General features: G+C 35.8%; 1 protein-coding gene across 1 annotated transcript in view; it reads right to left on the reverse strand.

Moving 5' to 3' along the window:
• Nucleotides 1–414: 414 nt before the first annotated feature.
• The window catches only part of LOC134530173 (uncharacterized), a 29,747-nt gene continuing 9,593 nt past the window's right edge, over nt 415–20,568 (reverse strand). The window contains exon 11 of the mRNA XM_063364814.1: nt 415–1,221. Within this exon, the coding sequence (XP_063220884.1) occupies nt 895–1,221 (327 nt within the window). The 3' untranslated portion in view covers nt 415–894. The remainder of the gene's footprint in view (nt 1,222–20,568) is intronic.

Genomic DNA, 20,568 nt, shown 5'->3' on the forward strand with positions numbered 1-20,568 from the left:
GCATGACCAAAGATTTCATTTTCGATGTTTGTCAAAGAAAACATGATGCCATTTTAACAATCAAAGGTTTATTGAAAATGCTTCAATTAATTTTTTACAATGCAGTTTAACACTAATATTAAATTCTTATTGCACATAGGTCAGCTAAAATTTTGCGAAGTGCAAAAAAAAACTAACAAAAAATATAAAAAGAATTTTCTAACTACATGATCAACAGAAGAGGAGTGTCAAACAAATTCCTTGTTTTCACAATAGGGAAAGGCACTTTATACACCAAAATAATTAAAAAAATTTACAGTACACTGAGTCCTCACTATAATTACAGAAAAGTCCAGACAAAATCCACACTGTGTCAACATTCTTGGTAACTGTCAAATTATAATATAAATAAATAAACATCTGCTTTTAAGTTAAACTAAGTATTTCATGATAAAGGTTTCTGGTTTTACTATAAATGACAAAGGTACACTATTAATATGCACACACACACACACTAGCTTCATTGCTCCATTCTTTAGAACAAATGTTTGGCTTAAAAAAGTGCTGTACATATATTTATTAAAGAAATATTTACTTTTGAAATCCAGTTAATCCACTCATGTGTGCCACTGTTGTAATTAAAACATAAATGTATACATTTATCAATACAATACATACCTATTTACACTTATCCACCCAAGTTCACTATGAATATTTTTTACTTGGAATATGAGTACAAAATCGGGACGTGACAAGAGTTCTCTTTACATCCAGGAGACATGCTCTCGTTTTGTTTTCCAGAAACCATCAAAATTTTGCAACCACACAATAAATATGTCTGAACCATCTGTATATAAAATTCTGACACAGCTAACTTACAGTAATGATGTGCTACAAATGTATCATTCAAAATTATTACAATTTTATGTGTGAAATTGCAGCATTTAACGAAACATTGAAGCTTCTAGGTTTTACATCCGTCACATCACATAAATAACTTTCACCGAAATTATAAAATGATGACAGACTTTTGGAAAATTCAAGGTTGCAAACATAATGCAATTTAAAAAGCTTGTCGAAAGCATTCAGAGCGCCTGCTTCTTCGAAACATACAAGCTTCCCATCAGCCACCAAGCCATACTTCATTTCAGTTTCACTCTGGACACACAACATGTATGGCTGAACAATACAGATACTGTCCTTTTGTTTGTCAGAGATCGTACTGGTAACATCTGTTCCTTCCTGCAAATTTTTTAAAAAACAATGTTATAATAACATATTCAATACAATGTTTAGATACACACACATCTGCACTTTGGGGGAAAAAAGACTACGTAGTTATGTTATTAGAAGGACCTGTACTTTTTTTCCAAAAACAAACTCGAAACGTTGGTTTGCGGGTCATATAAGGAAATAAAGGTTTTAGATGAACAATGAGGACTGCAAAAGAGTTGGGTTTATCATACATTACAGAGCTGTAAAGATTTATTACAAAGGAAATAAAGCATGCAACCTATTAAAATCAGAATGCAACGCATTAACAGTAAACATGCAACATCAGCCAGCACTACCGATAGCCACTCCATAAGCCAAGTGTACAAATTGTGCCAGTCAGCCGGGATATGCCGAAATTCCTGCAATGTGCCAGACCATGACAATGTTTCATGGCGTACATAGTTTATTTTTCTTGGTGCCCCTAAAATTCCTACTTGAACATTATTGAACTAGCGGCAATGATCTTCTGTTTGTGCTATTTCCGTTACCTTAATAATATACAATATAGTTAATGTTTGTGCTATTTCCGTTATCTTATTTATATACAATTTAGTTAACATAGGTATACAATTTTTAATACTAAAACTAAAACAACCCACATCGAATCCCACCTTGAATCCTACGAATCCTCGAAGCCATAGGATTCGGTATATTCGACGAATCCAAGATTCGAAAATCCCATCCCTCTTCTTATCCTTATGCTTATTTATCGTGCATGACTTGGTAGTAGTGACCAAGTATTTATACTTCTATAACTTGTGTTCTTTTTTTTATTAAATTGGGGAAAGGCATCTGTAATTTATACGTTTGAATTCCGATGATGGCAGTACAGCATTTGTCCCTTTTGTAACAACATTTTGAATGTGCTTCATGTTTTTTAATGAAAATTCCCCTGAAACTGAGTAAACCAACACTTCCAGAATGTGCAATTCAAATTAATATTGTGCCAGATTCATTTGTGAAAAAAAGTTACGATGAAGTAAAGTAGTGTTGCATAAAAACGTAAATAAAATAATGTTCTAATAAAAAAATTAATGTGACCTCAAACATGTGTGCCGTTGTGCACTTGTTGTGTGGGCATGCGCCCATTATTGCTTATATATGTTGTTTAATTAAATGCAAACTGGGAGGCTACATTTGTTTTATTATATCGCTTTGCAATACCTAATTGTTTTTAACTTTTGATTATTTGAAGTATAATGAAATCATTATTATCTTAAGTATCAATTTGTAAGAAATAATTGTTTTTGTATAAAAATCATTTTTTTTGTTAAAATATATTTATGTCTTTGTTAAGCTTTGTGGATTTAAAAGAAAAACATATGGACTTCAAAAGACTTTAAACATCATAAATTAATTTTTCCTTTTGTTTTTATTAATATTGTGGTTAAGATTAATTATTGAGTTATTGCACTTAAGTGCAGGAAAGTGTAACATTTTAAGTTTCTCATCTCTACGTATTGTCATATCTATGGTCATTTTCCTATTGAAAAGGAAAAGGTAATACTTTCCTTTCTGTTTTTGTCAGCCATGATGTAGACTTCAAAATTTTTGTGCTCATCAAGTATCCATCGACATCCATGTCGAAAGTTGTGTATTTACTACCGCATTAGGTGAGTTTTACTGCCTTTTCCCCGGGAATCATGGTTTTATAATTATCTATGGGATAGTTTTATTTTTTGTTGTTAAAAACTTGTTTAGCGGTCCGGGTGTTGGCGACCTCTCGCTGCCCCATGCCTGAGGCGTGATCCATAAGCTTCGCCCATAACATCTGGGCACCCCAGGGCTTGTCCCGTGGTTCTACGGCGATGGGAGCCGCCAACAAAATCCCAGGAAAGTTTTCGACGACTAAATCCTAAGCATGCAGCATGGGTAGTTAACCTGTTTCGGCCACGCGTATCTTCTTGCAATTTCATAGAATATTTCATCAAACTATCCCTTTGGCATCGAAATCAACATTTAATTAATGAGTAATATTTTAATGATAATATTTTAATACTTTCTGTATCTTAAATTTACGTTAATTATTTTGATAATGTAACTAAGTAATAATTGTGTAAGGGGCCCCATTTTTGTTTTGACTGTACGAATACTCAACTAATACTCTTTTATGATCTTGTTTAAATAAATATGTTTTGTTATGGCTGACCCGATATCAGTGTGTATTTTATGTTGCAATTACCTAACCTTTTTATTTAATTTCTTATTTATATAAATATTTAACAGGTTATCAACTTTTGTTCTGTAGTTTTCCCAGTCGGCATATTTCCTCTTTACTCACTATTTGAATACAACAAAGCAGTGCCCTTCAACCTAAGATCCCGGAGTCTTCCGTCGTAATTTGCCTTGGTGAGGTTTGGTAAACCGAACCAAGAGTAAATTACCGGCAGACATGCTGCTTACCAGCACTACAATGTAAACATGTAAGTTTAATGAAACTGTAAGTTTGGTAGCGACGTAGAACCAAATTCCGGTGTTTCCAAATTACTAGTCACAATTCGCCTAATTATGTGCCCGTTGTAGTCAACAATGTTTACATTTTACGATTACTGTTTGCAAGAAGCTATAATTAAATGATGTAAACTATTTTTTATTCGAGGTCATTTCATTTCTTTGATTTTTTATAATTATGTGACTCAATACGATACTTGTGACAAAAAGCTTTATATGGATCAGCCAACATGGATGTTTGAAACATTAAAAATGAACCATAATGCCGAAAAAAAAAATTGTAACACAGATGATAACTGAGTACGTTAAAATGTTTTGGGTGTAACAAATGGCCTTAAAATAATGTTTTTTCATTGGTATAAAATTGCTAAACATTACTACATGCATATTAGGCCCTGTGAGCAAATTTTTCTGGAGAGTATGTTGAAAGTATAGAGTGGAGGTGGAACGTTGGTAAATACAATAAAATTCAGTCAGTATGGCTTAACTATACAATAAGTTGTTCCAAGTTTTATGAACATATCCGTTATTAACTGTTTTGGCATGGCCTAAAAAATTAATATGTGAAATGATTTTGGAAATACCTTTTTTTTTAATTAATTTCAAAAAGGGTATTTTTTTTTAATTAATGAAAGCAACATTCGGAATGAAAAAGCAAATCAATTTTTTCATTTCATGTAAAAAATATTGTGTAATTACTGAGAAAAATTTTAACACTGTTGTCTGGTTGCCAGATGACTTTGCCTACAGCATACACAAACCAATAGCAGTTTGGTTAAAAAATCAAATTGACAATGAATAGCTGCATCATTGCATGTGCTTACGTTCGCCATTGGGAACTTTTATACTTTTCGTTGAATTGACAGTTTGAATCCCATTATACAAAATACTGTAAATGTTATCACAAAACAGCCTTCACATCCTTACTACGGGAATTTTTCTGATTAAAAAATGTCAGTGACAGCACTTCTCCATCTCTAATAGTGTGTTCAAAAATCATAACTTAACTTGATTCTTATGCTGTACAGCCAATGCTTAACCAGAAAACAGCCTTAGTTTTTTTCACTTTCCTGGAGATCTACATATTAAAAGGAAAGCCAACCTTCAAATGTCACAACTTTAGGTTCAGCTATTTGGGGTGTGCATAGATATGTCATTAATGCTTTCCTTTTACTCAATGTATGTAGTGGTAAATAAATACCTGTATTCCTTCTGCAACATGTTAGCATTTTTTAAGTATAAAACAAGCTTTTTTAAAGTATTCTTACGTTTACAATCAACATGAGGTCAGGATGTGGGAAAGCTTTCCTAGTGCAGACATCATTTTCAGTGCCTCAGTGCCTCATTTTCAGATCTCACATGAAGCTTAATGATATTTTCTCTGTTGCATAGCTAGAAAAATTAATGCTCATCAACATACAATTAATGCTGCATATTTCAAACAAATTGCATAATAAATAAATGTAGATACACACTGGTATAAAAGCAACTTAAGTCATTATGTGTTCATGTTGAACTATAACCTTCCCATGTTGCTATATAAAGTGTAGTCAGCAATAATAATATTATAAATAATACAAATACTGATACTACTATGTGCAGTGTATAGTTCATAAACTTTCTGAATTATTATCTGAACTAAACTGTTGTCAGAAATAATTATAATATTTTAAATAATAGATATTAACAGTAGTTCTCTCTGGATTTTAATTACTTTGTCGAGCATAGACTCTTTGATTAAATTTTAATATGTCTCTGGGCGCCACCCTTATGTAATGTGGTACAGAAGAGAAAAAAAGTTAAAATAATTTCACACTCCAAATCTAGGGTTAGCATGAGATTGGCAACATGTAAATTAAGGTCATTAAGGAAAAACAAACATATACACTGTAAAATAACAACAAGGTAACATAAGATTAAAACAATTAATCTTTAATCAAATAAAATATATATGCTCATTGGTTGAACCAGTGGTATACCATCACGTTTTTCTTAAATAGCTGGAGGTATGTTGCACACATGATACAACACAACAAAAGTTCATACAGTTCAAATTAATTACGTCTGTTACTCTCAATCTAGAATCGTAAATTATTGTGAAATAAAATAATAATGTTTATTTATTATGTTCGTAATTGAAGTTAATTTTAACGTACCGCGGCTGAATTCAATGTGTAAATTTCGGTAAAGCATCGTGAGAACTCCGTCTCATTTCACCTCTGGGTGTAAAACTAATTAACGTGTAGATCAGGATACGCAATTGGCTTTAACAAATGTTTATTTCAATAAGTCTTTAACGTGTTCGGCATAAAATTCGATGTTTATGTGTTCGTCGGCAATATTAAATTACGTGTATGTAGAAAAACAGTTCACTCAGGATAGCATCATGAGTCGGTTTTTTACTCACGGTAATTCACTCCTAAATACACGTCATACAGGACGTGCCCTAATTAAACAATATGTAACTTATATTTAGACGACAATTTAAAACATCCTAGTAGTAGGATGATCTACTTAGCTTTTAGATATTTCTGCTTTTTCAGGGGATTGAAACCCGGGCTATCTAGCCAACGCCGTCGTTATTCCAAGACTTTTTCCGTTAATTGAGTAATGACGCTTATCTCAAGTAATATGGCCTCTCATTGGCCGAGACACACCGATTGTTGACTTAATTATCACATCAAAACAAAATACAGACACTTAATAATACAACTTAATAAGCTAAAACGTCTTAAATTCAAAACTAGATTTTTCAACAATGAAAGTTTTGTTATGCAAATTATGTATAAAAAGTTCAATTTGCCGTTTAAGTCAATTGCTCCCTAGAGGGGTCTTGCTAATTGAACTTCAAAGTCACTTGGGCTACGCCATAGAGTATGGTAGTCGTAGATACGTCCAAATACACAACAATAGAACAAAACATAAAAATGTCAACAAATAATAATAATAATTAAAAAATGTTATTTATAATAAAAAAACAAAACACTTTCTGTGGGTGGGACAGTCATGTAACAGCACAGAATTGCCGCCCTTGATAAGCATAGTGTGTTGCAGTTTTCAAACTTTCAAACAAGACACGGTTTGCTTTTCAGTTGGAAACTCGCTGCTCGAGTTAAATAAAAAAGTTCGTTGCCAGGCAACGACTCGCGCGACACCACAAAAAAACGACGAAAAGAAGGAGGGATAAAAAAACTTTGGCGCGAGAAAGGACACCTGTCCCGCACCCCTCTTCCTAACTCGTGGACGATTCCCTCATTGCGCGGCACTCCGTCACAGAGTTCTGACCTGCGCTGGCCGTCGGTGCATTTTCGCGGGAAAACTTGCAATCTTGATGAAGTTCTCGTAGTCGTCAGTCCTGGAACTAAGTTGGATGCAGTGGCACTCGGAGGACAATACTTACTGTAAGTATTCGTCGGAATCACAAGGGAAATGTGAGGAAATGTACATGTTGCATAACAATGGGACTTTATCCAGGTCATCACTGTAGCAGTGGATCAGCCTCCATCCGTGATGCTGGCAGCATCCTGTGGAAGGTGGACCTGGGACCATATATCACCGGGTGGTGATTCTCCTGCCCTTGGACAGCCCTGCCGACCAAATCGGTGCGGGACGTCGGCTGACGTTACGGGCGCGCGGCGGCGGAGCAGACGGGATCACCGTCATCTGCTCCTGCTGGGGTATTCGTCTCGGAGCGACGAATCCTGCCGCCCTGGTCCTGGCCCAGTGCGTGACGCGGCGGAGCACCGCGGCGCCAGCACTTCATTTGCAGCACACGTCATTGTTAGGTACACTTCCGAAGGAATTCTCGTCTCTGTTCACTCCTATTACCGAGTGTAATCACTGCACTCTCTTAACTTAAATCTCTCGTTTCGTTAATCAAAGTTTATTAATTATAACATGTGTGATCGTGCACTTGCAAGCACGAGTGTCTGCAGGCCTATCAACTTCAGTTCTTAACGTAAATATACCACCAGCCAACCAAATATATTTAGAATATGTATAAATATAGCATCCATAAAAAGTATATTATTCAAATAACTCTCAGTTTGTAACTTATTAACAAGAATAATAAATTAGCTTAATCAACAATAAGCTCATAAAACATGAATAACATATTTCATAAAATGTTTAAATTCAAATTAGTACACCTTTGCATAAATTAACTAGTAGATACCACATTTCTCATATTGTTAAAATGTGATTTTCCCAATGTTCATTTGCATGCAGACTAAGCATAGTGCTGCCTATATGTTTCACAATATCATTTAACATATCAACTTCCTGCATCTCGTACATATACATTTCATTAACAATTCACAAAAATTTACAATTCACAATATCATCTCATAACATTTACATTACATCTATATACAGTGTCATAGGCTATTAAGATTGCCTAAATTTTAATAACATTTTAAATGCCTTATTTAAACAAAATGTTTTTAGCTAAACAAAGTGTTTTTAGCTTGGTGACAGGCTGTTGAAAAAAAAAATCACACTACCTGTTTTTTTTTTCTTGTCTAATTTTTTCCGCCTCTTTTATTACAGCAGCAGGCGAATCCTCTTGTCTCTTTTTTTTTCTTTTTCCATCTTTTTCTCAGTCGTCTCGACGAGTGAGTAACTTGAACACTTTTTATCATCCTGGCAGTATCCGATTTTCACGCTGGCGATTATCAGAGCAGGTCAGCTGTTCAGTGCTGTTTCATTCCATTCTCATATTCATCGTGTTTTATCAGCCCGCAGCGGGCTTCGCTGGGTTGGAAATTCACGACCATCTCTCGTGAAATAAATTCCTTATTTGGAACTGAGCCTTGTAATGTGTCTGAGGCTCCTAGCCTCGGTGCAGATAGCCACATGCTATCATATCAATTGTAAACAAAACAATATATGTTTTTCAGGATAGCCTGTAACAGCTCCTGCTGAGTAGTAAATTTCAGTTTACTCTTTTCTCAGGATGGAATTAATATTTTAAAAATAATTTATATTTTCTTGAATTTTCTCTTTTGCTTGGAGAATTGTATTAGCTTGAAGTTTGTTTATATTGAGGCCTGTGGACACTCACTGAAAGAGCGTGTCATTTCGCGACATAGGATTCTACACAGTGTTTTTCAGGTCAGCCTGCATCAAAATTCTTCATCGAAACATACATAATAAACAAGCTTCGAAAATCGAGTGCTTCGTATAATGAAATTTATCAATCTTCTGTATAGGGTCCTTTTCGCAATAAAACTTCGTATAGATGTTTTCTGCAAATTTCTTGTTATCATTTCATAGCAGATTAGCATACCTCTTTATCTTTACAACAAAATATAGGAATAATACCGAATTAAATTCAACACCACCAATAGATTGGATTTGTATGCGAAATGGATGCATACTTTTCTAATCAGTATCCCCAAGTGATACCAACCTAAAACATCAGAAAAAGGATAACTCCTTCAAATTTTACTGGTTTTCTCATATTCAACCAAAATAATATATCTCTTTCATTTTAAATTGTGGTGATATCTGCAAGAAAAAGTGTTACAGTGCAACGATATATCAACTGGAATAACCCATAACAAGGTAACCTAGAATAATTTTGCTCGTAGTTGCAAAGTGTTTTGTGCTTGTAGAACTGCTTTGCATGCCAGTGTTTACACATATGTACACAGCTAGGTGAAATAACATCACACATGTATCATGTCGAACACAGTTACACTCATGTCTTCTTTCTAGGTAATTACATAGCTCTTCACAGTAAATAGGGCGAGTCTAGTGCTTCCCAATATGTGTTAGTGTTAGTGGGTCAGTACCCAAATCGAAGAATACATTAGCCGTAAAATACTCAAATACATCATAAATAATTTATACCCATAATAGCTTCACTGGCTACACAAATCCCAGTGCGGGTGGCATGTCACTTCACCTCGTCACAGGACACTGGCGGGAATTACACTTCCGCTCTTACACAAGGGTATACTCGACGACTATATTACGCCTCTCCTGGCGTACCATAAACATAACAACATAACACATTATAAACACGGGGATTACATGGCTCTTGTGCTAGCCATCACTTACAGACTGCTCTCAGCTGTTACTCCAGCATACTCGCTCACATGACAATGAGGTAAACATTAACTTGTGCATCGACCAATATTTAATTTGCAGTGGTAGGGTTCTTATATTCCCTCAGCTGTGTAATGTTGTAACGGCCTATTGACTGGCCTGTTGATGGCTCGGCTAAAGCATAGCAATTTTCATGGATGGTTCCAGTTATAACGTATGGACCATCAAACAATAAAAACAATTTCTTGGTAACATTTTCCCAAGCTCTGCTCACTGGATTAGTTTTCTTGAGCACTAGGTCACCAATTTTGAAGGTTGATAATTTTGATGCGGGGTGCCTTCTCTTGCAGACTGAAGCTTCATCTGTAAGCTTCTTGCTTATAAAATCCTCCACTTCTTCACCGGTGGGTAAATCTCTCTCGTCTTGGTCTTGACTTAGTCAGGGCAAGTAGATAGGGTTGATCGCCTCGGACCTATCCAGTTAGTACAATTTGCCTGCTGATACTCGCGCATCCTGCGAGTATGGCACAGTCCTGTTGTTGTTGTACCATGTACTGGTACCTTCAGCTTCCTGTACTGCGGACTTGAACTCTGTCGCAACAGGGTTGTCTAGCTGATTCGTTGCTCCTGGTTGTTGGCTCTGGCGAAACGTCCTGTTGGGCGACGCCGGTTGCTCAGACGGGTGGCTGAAGTGGGCCTTGCCTCCACCGCTGTCTGTCGTCCTGGGGCTTCGGTAGTATGGCAGGCGGGAATCTTCGCGTTGGTCGTGGTACTTCCTCTCCTTCATCCTGCGATGCTGGTTGTAGTGGTATTCCCTCTCGTCATCAGACGAGGCACGACGACTAAATTTGCGGGATTCCCTGGGTCTGGGTGGCCGTTGCTCCGGCGAGTGAGACCGCCTCCTCTCTTCATAATGGGCACTCTTCCTGGCTCGTTCTGCCCCCTCTTCACCACTGTGGTATCCCCTGTTGCTGGGCCACCAGGTGCGTTTCCTGTTGTAGGGTGCCCCTCTGTATCGGTTGTGGTAGGGCCCGCCGTTACCACGGGGTGCTTCACCCCTTGCTTGCCAACTTATGTAGTTGACTGCTGCCTGGCGCTCTGGTTTCTGTTTTCTCCCTCACGGCCTTGCCAGTAAGGGTTGACCTGGTGCTGCTTCTGGTGAGGTGGTGCTCGGTCTGCCTCCTCAGTCCTGGGTGCAACTCGATCCAGTTTTTCGAGTTTGTCATAGTTGAGCAGCCGGTCACGGAACTCGGTGACGTCACGGTAGTGTAGTCCAGACAACTGCTTCTGGTATTTCAGAGGCAGCTGGGTTAACATGGCAGCCACGAACTCTTCATCTGTCATTGGTAGGTCTAAATACCTAGTCTTGTCGTACATGGCTGACAAGTGTGCCTCTAGATACGTACCCTTCCTTGGATCGTATTTCTCTGTGTGGAGTTGTGCCCTCAGATAACTCTGGATTCTGATGTTCCAGTATTGTAGTCTGAATAGTTCCCTGAACTGGTCAAAGCTGTGGGTGTTGGTGCTGGTCAGCTCCCACCAATAGAATGCTTGACCCTTTAGCACGTTGTTCAGACACTTCAGAATCTCTCCGTCGGTTAGGTTAAACATAGCCGCATATTCCTCGAATTTTCTGAGGAATCTCATTGGACTCTCATTGGCTCTGCCAGCGAAAGTAGGCATGGCCTCTGCCCACAGCTTTGCTGGATGGTGCATGAGGGCAACCGGGTCCAGCTGGCGCTCTGTTGTTTTGGTACATGCCCTAGGCTCAACTGTTGCTCTAGTCTCTACAGACTTCCTGTGTAGTGACTCTACAGTGTGGGTGTCATAACTGCACCCAGGTGTGGTGTACAGCTGTCTACCTGTACCTGTAGGTGGCACTTCAGGTGCCTCTCGCTGCGTACTACCAGCTGTGTCAGGTGTACGGCTCTGGCTTACAGTTAAATTCTGCAGGCAATCTCGTAGGTTAGATGTCGCTACCTCTATGTCATCCAGCCTAACCTCGAGTCGTCGAGTCTGCCCATGCAGCTCGTCCCTCATGCTCGCCTGACTGCGCTGACAGAACTCCCTCAAGCCATGCTGTTCCAGGGTAACATTCTCGCGAATGGATAGTAGTTGGGTTTCCAACTCCCCTACTCGCTCACTTGTCTGTGTCACCTTCTCCACTACCTGCTCAATCTCCCTCTGCTGCTGTACCAGCTTCTCCCCTATACTGTGTTCCAGACTTTGCAGACTGGAGAAAGTCACATCCAATTTTGCCTCCACCTGTTCTGCATGCTCTGTTTGTCTGGAGAGTTGTTCTGCCTGCCTGGACATTTGTGACATAATCCTGTTCTCAGATTGCTCTGCTTGCATTGTGAGTTGTTGTAACACCTGTTGCAATACTTGGGTCAGGTCAGGACTCGATGTGGATGTCCCTGGTGTAGTGGTTGGCATGTCATGTTCTTGTGTTATCTCTCCTGTGGAACGAGGTGACACTGGCCGCCCTAACCTCTCACTATGCTGTGTGTGTGAGTGTGTAGGTACATTCATTTCCCTGGTTTCGGGTGAATTACAGTTCTCCATGGCTGTCAAGGTGTCGCTGTCAGAGCTGTGTGTAGTGGGACACTCTTCACATACACTGTTGGCCCTACTTCTCAGATAGTAGGTCTGCTGAGCCATTGTGTAATACCTCTAACAAAACTACCATTACCAATTACCACAAATATCCTGTCCACTTTAAAGTTTAATTCAATGCTTGCATGTAAACAAACCTAGCAGATTTGAAACAAGCAAATCGGGCCCCACTAGTTGGGTTGCCACTCTGAACTATAACCTTCCCAGGTTGCTATATAAAGTGTAGTCAGCAATAATAATATTATAAATAATACAAATACTGATACTACTATGTGCAGTGTATAGTTCATAAACTTTCTGAATTATTATCTGAACTAAACTGTTGTCAGAAATAATTATAATATTTTAAATAATAGATATTAACAGTAGTTCTCTCTGGATTTTAATTGCTCTGTCGAGCATAGACTCTTTGATTAAATTTTAATATGTCTCTGGGCGCCACCCTTATTTAATGTGGTACCTAAGAGAAAAAAAAGTTAAAATAATTTCACACTCCAAATCTAGGGTTAGCATGAGATTGGCAACATGTAAATTAAGGTCATTAAGGAAAAACAAACATATACACTGTAAAATAACAAGGTAACATAAGATTAAAACAATTAATCTTTAATCAAATAAAATATATATGCTCATTGGTTGGACCAGTGGTATATCATCACGTTTTTCTTAAATAGCTGGAGGTATGTTGCACACATGATACAACACAACAAAAGTTCATACAGTTCAAATTAATTACGTCTGTTACTCTCAATCTAGAATCGTAAATTATTGTGAAATAAAATAATAATGTTTATTTATTATGTTCGTAATTGAAGTTAATTTTAACGTACCGCGGCTGAATTCAATGTGTAAATTTCGGTAAAGCATCGTGAGAACTCCGTCTCATTTCACCTCTGGGTGTAAAACTAATTAACGTGTAGATCAGGATACGCAATTGGCTTTAACAAATGTTTATTTCAATAAGTCTTTAACGTGTTCGGCATAAAATTCGATGTTTATGTGTTCGTCGGCAATATTAAATTACGTGTATGTAGAAAAACAGTTCACTCAGGATAGCATCATGAGTCGGTATTTTACGCACGGTAATTCACTCCTAAATACACGTCATACAGGACGTGCCCTAATTAAACAATATGTAACTTATATTTAGACGACAATTTAAAACATCCTAGTAGTAGGATGATCTACTTAGCTTGTAGATATTTCTGCTTTTTCAGGGGATTGAAACCCGGGCTATCTAGCCAACGCCGTCGTTATTCCAAGACTTTTTCCGTTAATTGAGTAATGACGCTTATCTCAAGTAACATGGCCTCTCATTGGCCGAGACACACCGATTGTTGACTTAATTATCACATCAAAACAAAATACAGACACTTAATAATACAACTTAATATGCTAAAACGTCTTAAATTCAAAACTAGATTTTTCAACAATGAAAGTTTTGTTATGCAAATTATGTATAAAAAGTTCAATTTGCCGTTTAAGTCAATTGCTCCCTAGAGGGGTCTTGCTAATTGAACTTCAAAGTCACTTGGGCTACGCCATAGACTATGGTAGTCGTAGATACGTCCAAATACACAACAATAGAACAAAACATAAAAATGTCAACAAATAATAATAATTAAAAAATGTTAATTATAATGAAAAACAAAACACTTTCTGTGAATGGAACAGTCATGTAACAGCACAATGTTAACAATAAGTGTTCTGCAAATTGTATCATTAAAGGGATTCTGAAGCTGAAATTATAATAATTTTGTTTGCCTATAGAAATGTTTTAATGAATTCACCAAAAAACCTTTACTACTACAATGACCAATTGCAGAGCCCGAACCCAAGCGAAGTTAAAGGAAATTTAAGATTGAGCTAAGCCAAATTCATAAACATTCAGATCAAGCGTTTTTTATTATTCATTTGCAAAGCTTAGCCCAATTTTTCATTTATGTGATGAAAGACATTCTGAGCAACCATATTTATTTCCAGTGAAAATATTATCATTCAATCATTAATAGGGGGTACACATCGTTTGCCCTACAGGCGTTTGCCCTAAACGTAGGGCAAATGCCTGTAGGGCAAACGACTTTAAGGCAAATGCCGTTTAGTGCAAACGACTGTAGGGCAAACGCCGGCAAGCACTTATGTTTTGGATTAACGAAAGCGCACCAACTTTTAGGGCAGACGCCTGTAGGGCAAATGCCTGTAGGGCAAACGACTGTCGAAAAACTTCTTTTAGGGCAAACGCCTGTAGGGCAAATGCCGGAGCCTGGTCCGAATGGGATTATCAAAAATTTCGTGTAAACGCCTTTAGGGCAAATGCCTGTAGGGCAAACGCCTGTAGGGCAAATGCCTTTAGGGCAAACGCCTGTAGGGCAAATGACTTTAGGGTAAATGAAGTTTAGGTTATTTTGGGTAATGTAGGTTTTTTCAATTATGTATCGATTCAAACAGTGTTCTTGTAGTTTAAATTTCCTCCGCAGGTGGCAGTACCTCAATAAATGTTTTCCCTCTAAATGCAAAGTTTACAAAAACGTTGCTAGATGGCACTTATGTAAGCCTATATCGAGGTTTGGTGGGAATTCGTTTGGTATGAACTTCCTAGATTCACCAACAGATGGTTCTCTGCGCTAAGTTCAATGTTATCGAATATTTTTTCTGTAAAATATTTCGGAACATAAGGTGATGAAAGGTCTTCGACCAAAAAAAAATCGTATGATAAAAAAAAACAGTATTGGCGATTTAACAAAAATATCGCTGGAAAAAGGTTCAACTTTTTTTCCGGGGCTTTGCTTATTTCAATTTCAGCTGTCAGACGTGCATTACGCTGTGATTACTTAAAATATTACGAGCATATAGGTAAATAATGCGAATACTAGCTGTTAAACATTTTCTTAATTAGCATAATAGTACGTACTAATGCGGTTAAACTCCTACATATTGTTGATACTATTTTATTCCATAATGTATACACAACATACAGCTGAAGTACACAATGAAGAAGTATTCCAGTTCGTTGTGTTCTGGGGTTTCCATAATTTGCATTAATTACCTCAAAATCTTATTCACCCCTTTTTAACCTCTTAGCGATTGCATTTCGCTAAATGATTATAGTTTGATTAGTAGTGTTTAAGTCTTTATTATTACTTACATTTCTTTTCTTTATGCTTAGTTATTTTTAAAATATATATACTTATAACCCTTTTTCACAGCTTATGGCTTGAATTCCACTAAATGGAAAAATCGTGGTTGGTAGAATTAGTATGTTTATTATTGGTAGTCAATATCTTTTCTTATAATAGATTATTTTCACAGATAAAACTTTTATTTTAAAACCATATATAGGTACCCATTTCACCTCTTTAGGGGTTGAAATTTGCAAAATGATAAAATTTTTGTTGGTAGTTTTTGAATGTTATTATTAGTACCCATGGTATTTTACTGCGCGTTATTAGATTCGGAGATATAATTTTTCAATTTTCAAACCATATTTATCCTTTTTTCACCCATTGGGGTTGAATTTCGAAATATGATGATTTTGTTGTTTATAGTTTTTGTGTGTTTATTATTGGTTCCCATTATATTTTGTAAAACTTTATTAAATTCAAAGATATGATTATAATCATGAACACAATTTTCACCCCTTTTTAACCGCTTAGGGGTTGAATTTAGTAATTAAAATTTGCGGTTATTAGTTCCAGTAAGTTATGTTTATTATTGGTACCAAATATCTTTCATTTTGCTACATTAAATTTGGAGTTTTAATTGGTAATCTTAAAACCATATTTACCCTTTTTTCACCCCTTTAGGGGTGGAATTCCGCAATTTCATATAGCATAGTATATACGATATCCGAAGACCTTTGTTTGAAAAAAAAAATTATCAAAATCCCACCAGTAGTTTTCAATTGATGCCGGAACAGAAATACAGACAAATAGACAAACATAAAAAAATTTTAAAAACTATATTTTCCAGTTAACAATAATGTAAATAGGCGTTTAATAGTTGTTTCGTCAGTACTTTTGTATAGACTTTTCATCTCTAAAATAGATAATCTATAGATTTGGTAGCCGAGGTAATTTCCCATGTTACAAGAGGTAAACAAGCTGTGTAACCTGACAGACACAAAACAAAAATAAATAAATAATATTGATACCTGAAAAGAAAAATTAAACAAAATTACTAAGTTAAGTATTAATTGTGAAGCATACGTTATTAATAATAAAAATAAGAAAAACATAATAAGTAATTACTTACGCATATAGCGCCTATCTGAATTGTCAAAATGCATTAGTAGTGATGATGGATAATGTGCGAATAATAAACTCAAAGCGTTAAATTATATGTCGTTCATACAATATTAATACTTTATATATTGTTAAATATATTTTTTACTCGATATTTGACGGTTATGTTCCGAGAAAGACAACTGTCAACTCCGTTGTATTGTTATTTAATGCGTTACATTATGTCCTTAGAGGGAGAAGGGGAAGGGGAAGAAAAGAAGGCACATAAAAAAAGAAAAAAAGCTCATATTTGAATTCCTGATACAAATACTTTCTTTGCAACAATGCAAAAATGTTAACTGCTTTCATATGAATGTGACATATTGTTGGGCCGATATCAACAACAGTCTATCAGTTTATACCGATCCATATTGTTTACGATTCAAATGAGTATGACACGGAAACAAAATGTAAAAGGACAAAAAAAATACAGCCTTTAACTTCCAAGCTTTTGTGAGGTTAATTACTTTCGATTTATCTAAGTCACGCTATTTATGTGTCGAAAGAAACTTGAGATGGATAATAAGTTACCTGGTATTAACTGTAGTAATTATACTTCACATACATGGGTAAAAGGAGGGGGAAGGGTGTCTTCCAATTAACCGAAAATGTTGAGTTTGTAAGTAACAAACCTGCCTTATATGCGACAAAATATATTCATATTTAATAACAAATATTAAAACATAAGTTACAAATTAAAATAAATTTTATAAAATATCGGGAAATTTTGAAACTAGCTCATGTAATTAGTAATAATAATATTCAACACATGATAGTAATCAATCACTTGCATATATATAAATATAAAAAAATAATATTATATTATATATAAGACATTTTCCGAACAATCACAGAAATTTCCAAATGTCGTCCCTACCACACTTAATTAAGCAAATCTCTGCCTAGTATGCCTACTAAGGAATACCCTAAAAACTATTAATTTGAAACATTTGTGTAACTTTATACATATATTCTTATAAAAAAATTTACAAATCGCGGTAATAAATAATTTTAGTAATAGTATCCATGAATAAGAACGAAATAAAAACAAGTGAAACACTGCTTTCTGCGAGTGGGATTTGATGACAATGGTTTCAAGCTCAATGCTAAACCGCCCTAGCTCTCAATACTAGGCTGCCGGGTAGGGCCTACATAAGTATCGCAATAGGGCATTCATCACATAGCACATAAATAAAATTTTAAGGAGTGAACTCTTTCAGCAGCATACACGAAAACACCTTTTCTATTACGTAGTCGCATATCACTATAAATACGGCTGAGAAATCATACAATTACCATGTTATGTGTACTAAGGTTGTATACAAATTGATGTTTTGTTTGGATTCATAAACCATGTCAAAATATGAAACTAAACTAATAAAAACTACAAGTAATTTGTACGATTTCAAAGACGACACGTAAACAACATGACATACACTGCGCGCTCAAAAATAAAACTGTCATTGTTATCTAGAAGTCTAGAAGTCTTTCCAGCACAGCATGAACATAGCAATGAGACAAAACAAAAATAACAAATAACGTATTTATTTATTAAACATAGGTGATGGTGAAAAGACGTCACTTGCTCCTACTAAGTTATGAATAACATATTTTCCAGTAAATTCTGTTTGTTTAATTGTTTTGAAAATATATTAACTAAAATTACACCTTTTTTGCGAATATGCTGATTCATTAGCATCTGAAACAGAGTTATAATTAATGATCTTTCTTTGTGTATTATACTTTTACGTAATTCATTATTGTACGTTCCACGACATATCAAAATCGTTCCTAGTTTACACTCATACCTATGACATTCATTCAAATATTGTGGCAATATGGATGAATTGATTAAATGCATTTTGAAAAGTTGTACCTACATTTCATTGGCTGTCACACATTAAATCAGTCTTTTACTATACTTCACTTGTTCCCATAAAACTTATTAGGGGTTAAGCTAAAGATGGTCTGGGCGAATTAGCAAAATATGCACACTCTCGATGGAAGTATTTTCACCGCATTCTACAAACATATTAATAAAACGACAGATTCAGTTGGGCACACGTTATATAAAAATTGAAAATAGGCATGAAGGTCTCAAAGGCTATTTTAACAGTAACTTTTAAACACTGAAAATGTTTTTATAAATGCATATGTATAATCCTCTGCCTTAAATTATTTTAGGGTCATCGTTTTTTGGACGACTTCAAGTGAAAATTCCAGCAGGCAAGGATAATAAAATTTTGTAAGCTCCTTTTGCTAACGCTTGTTTTTATATATAGCAGCAATATTAAATTAAGTTAATTTGTTCGCTAGTTACCCCCCCCCCCCCCCCCCAACCATGGAAAATATTAAATCATCAACATCTCTGTTAAAAAATTATTTAAAAAATACAATCCAGTCACTGAGATTGGCGCACCATCTGTTGTAAGTAAGGTTCAATTACCAGCTGCATTCTTAGACTTCAACGTTGGGAAAGCAAACCGTATGTGCTGCCATCTAATTTGTAAATTTTTTACTTTGTACTCATTTGGAGAATGGTTCCAACATTTGTCAACAGGGGCGACACACGTAAGGACATCTATCTTCGAAACGGTTCGTAGGGCAAACGCCTGTAGGGCAAACGACTTTAGGGCAAACGCCGGCAAGCATTCATTTTCGGATCATCGAAAATTCGCAAACTTTTAGGGCAAACGACTGTCGAAAAACTTCTTTTAGGGCAAACGCCTTTAGAGCAAACGCCTGTTTGGAATGAGGAATGCGAGAATATGCTTCGAATATGCGTTTAGGGCAAACGCCTGTAGGGCAAACGACGCACTCCCTTAATAGGCATGGTGAGTTCAGTATCATTTTATGAAAATTTTTTCTCCTTAACTTAACTTCATCATGACTTATGAAATTAAAAATCTATGAATTTTAATTGTAAAATTCCAAATAATTGAATATTCCTTCGGTGTACAATTGGTTTAAAACATTTTATATAAATGTAACGAAATCTGAGAAAAACCTTGAGGCTTCATTTTGAAACAAAATACAGAGTTCTTTGTATTCGGGTGGTTATTACTGTAACTTTACAGTGATGTTCTTGTACCAATCAGAATAACTTGTAGACTGCTGCCTGCAAGAAAGCATAGAAAAGCAAGTAGTTTTGGTGTCGGAGTAAGGAAATCAATACCCAAACTACAGGATATAATTCCTCGTTACCGTAAATCATCGCATAACAGTTGCACCCATATTTTAATAATCAAAACTTGGGGGAATTTTTTTTTGTTACGTTATGTGATTTTTTGAGATCAGTGTTTTCAACCAGACTGTCACCAGAGTAACATCTATCCATTTTTCAGTAGACCAATGGAAAAATATGATGCACGCAGAAAAATTATAACCGTGGACTTTGCAAATTCACATTGAAAGAAAGTGTCATAACCTCAACTCTGATGAAAACAGTTTTATTATAAGTTTAACTTCTTGTTTTGTTGCACATGATAAGCCACATAACCAAATACATCTAATTAAGTGACTGAATTGGACATTGAAACCAGTTAAATTTATTTACAGCCAAACATTAACCATTTACTTTATAACATTACATGATTCCCGAGGGTGAACGTAAATTAACATTAATGGCATCTAAACCAACTTACCGATTGTCACAACTCTTGTTTGTTCCGCCATTTTATAGATTTTTTCGCGCAAAAGTATCGACACAACTGATGTGTGCAATCATTGAAGTAAGTATGGTTCGTTTATTTTGACGAATAAACATGGGGTTAAAATACGCATACGAATTATTTATGCGCACAAGTTTAACATTTTATAGAAATTCTAACGGGACCAACAAAAATAAATGATGCACACAGAAAAACTAAAAAATTAGTGTGATGAATCAAGAAACCAGTGATGCAGGTAAATTCAT

The sequence above is a fragment of the Bacillus rossius genome, chromosome 1 (genome assembly GCF_032445375.1).
Source record: "Bacillus rossius redtenbacheri isolate Brsri chromosome 1, Brsri_v3, whole genome shotgun sequence".
In the NCBI taxonomy this organism is placed as follows: Eukaryota; Metazoa; Arthropoda; class Insecta; order Phasmatodea; family Bacillidae; genus Bacillus; species Bacillus rossius.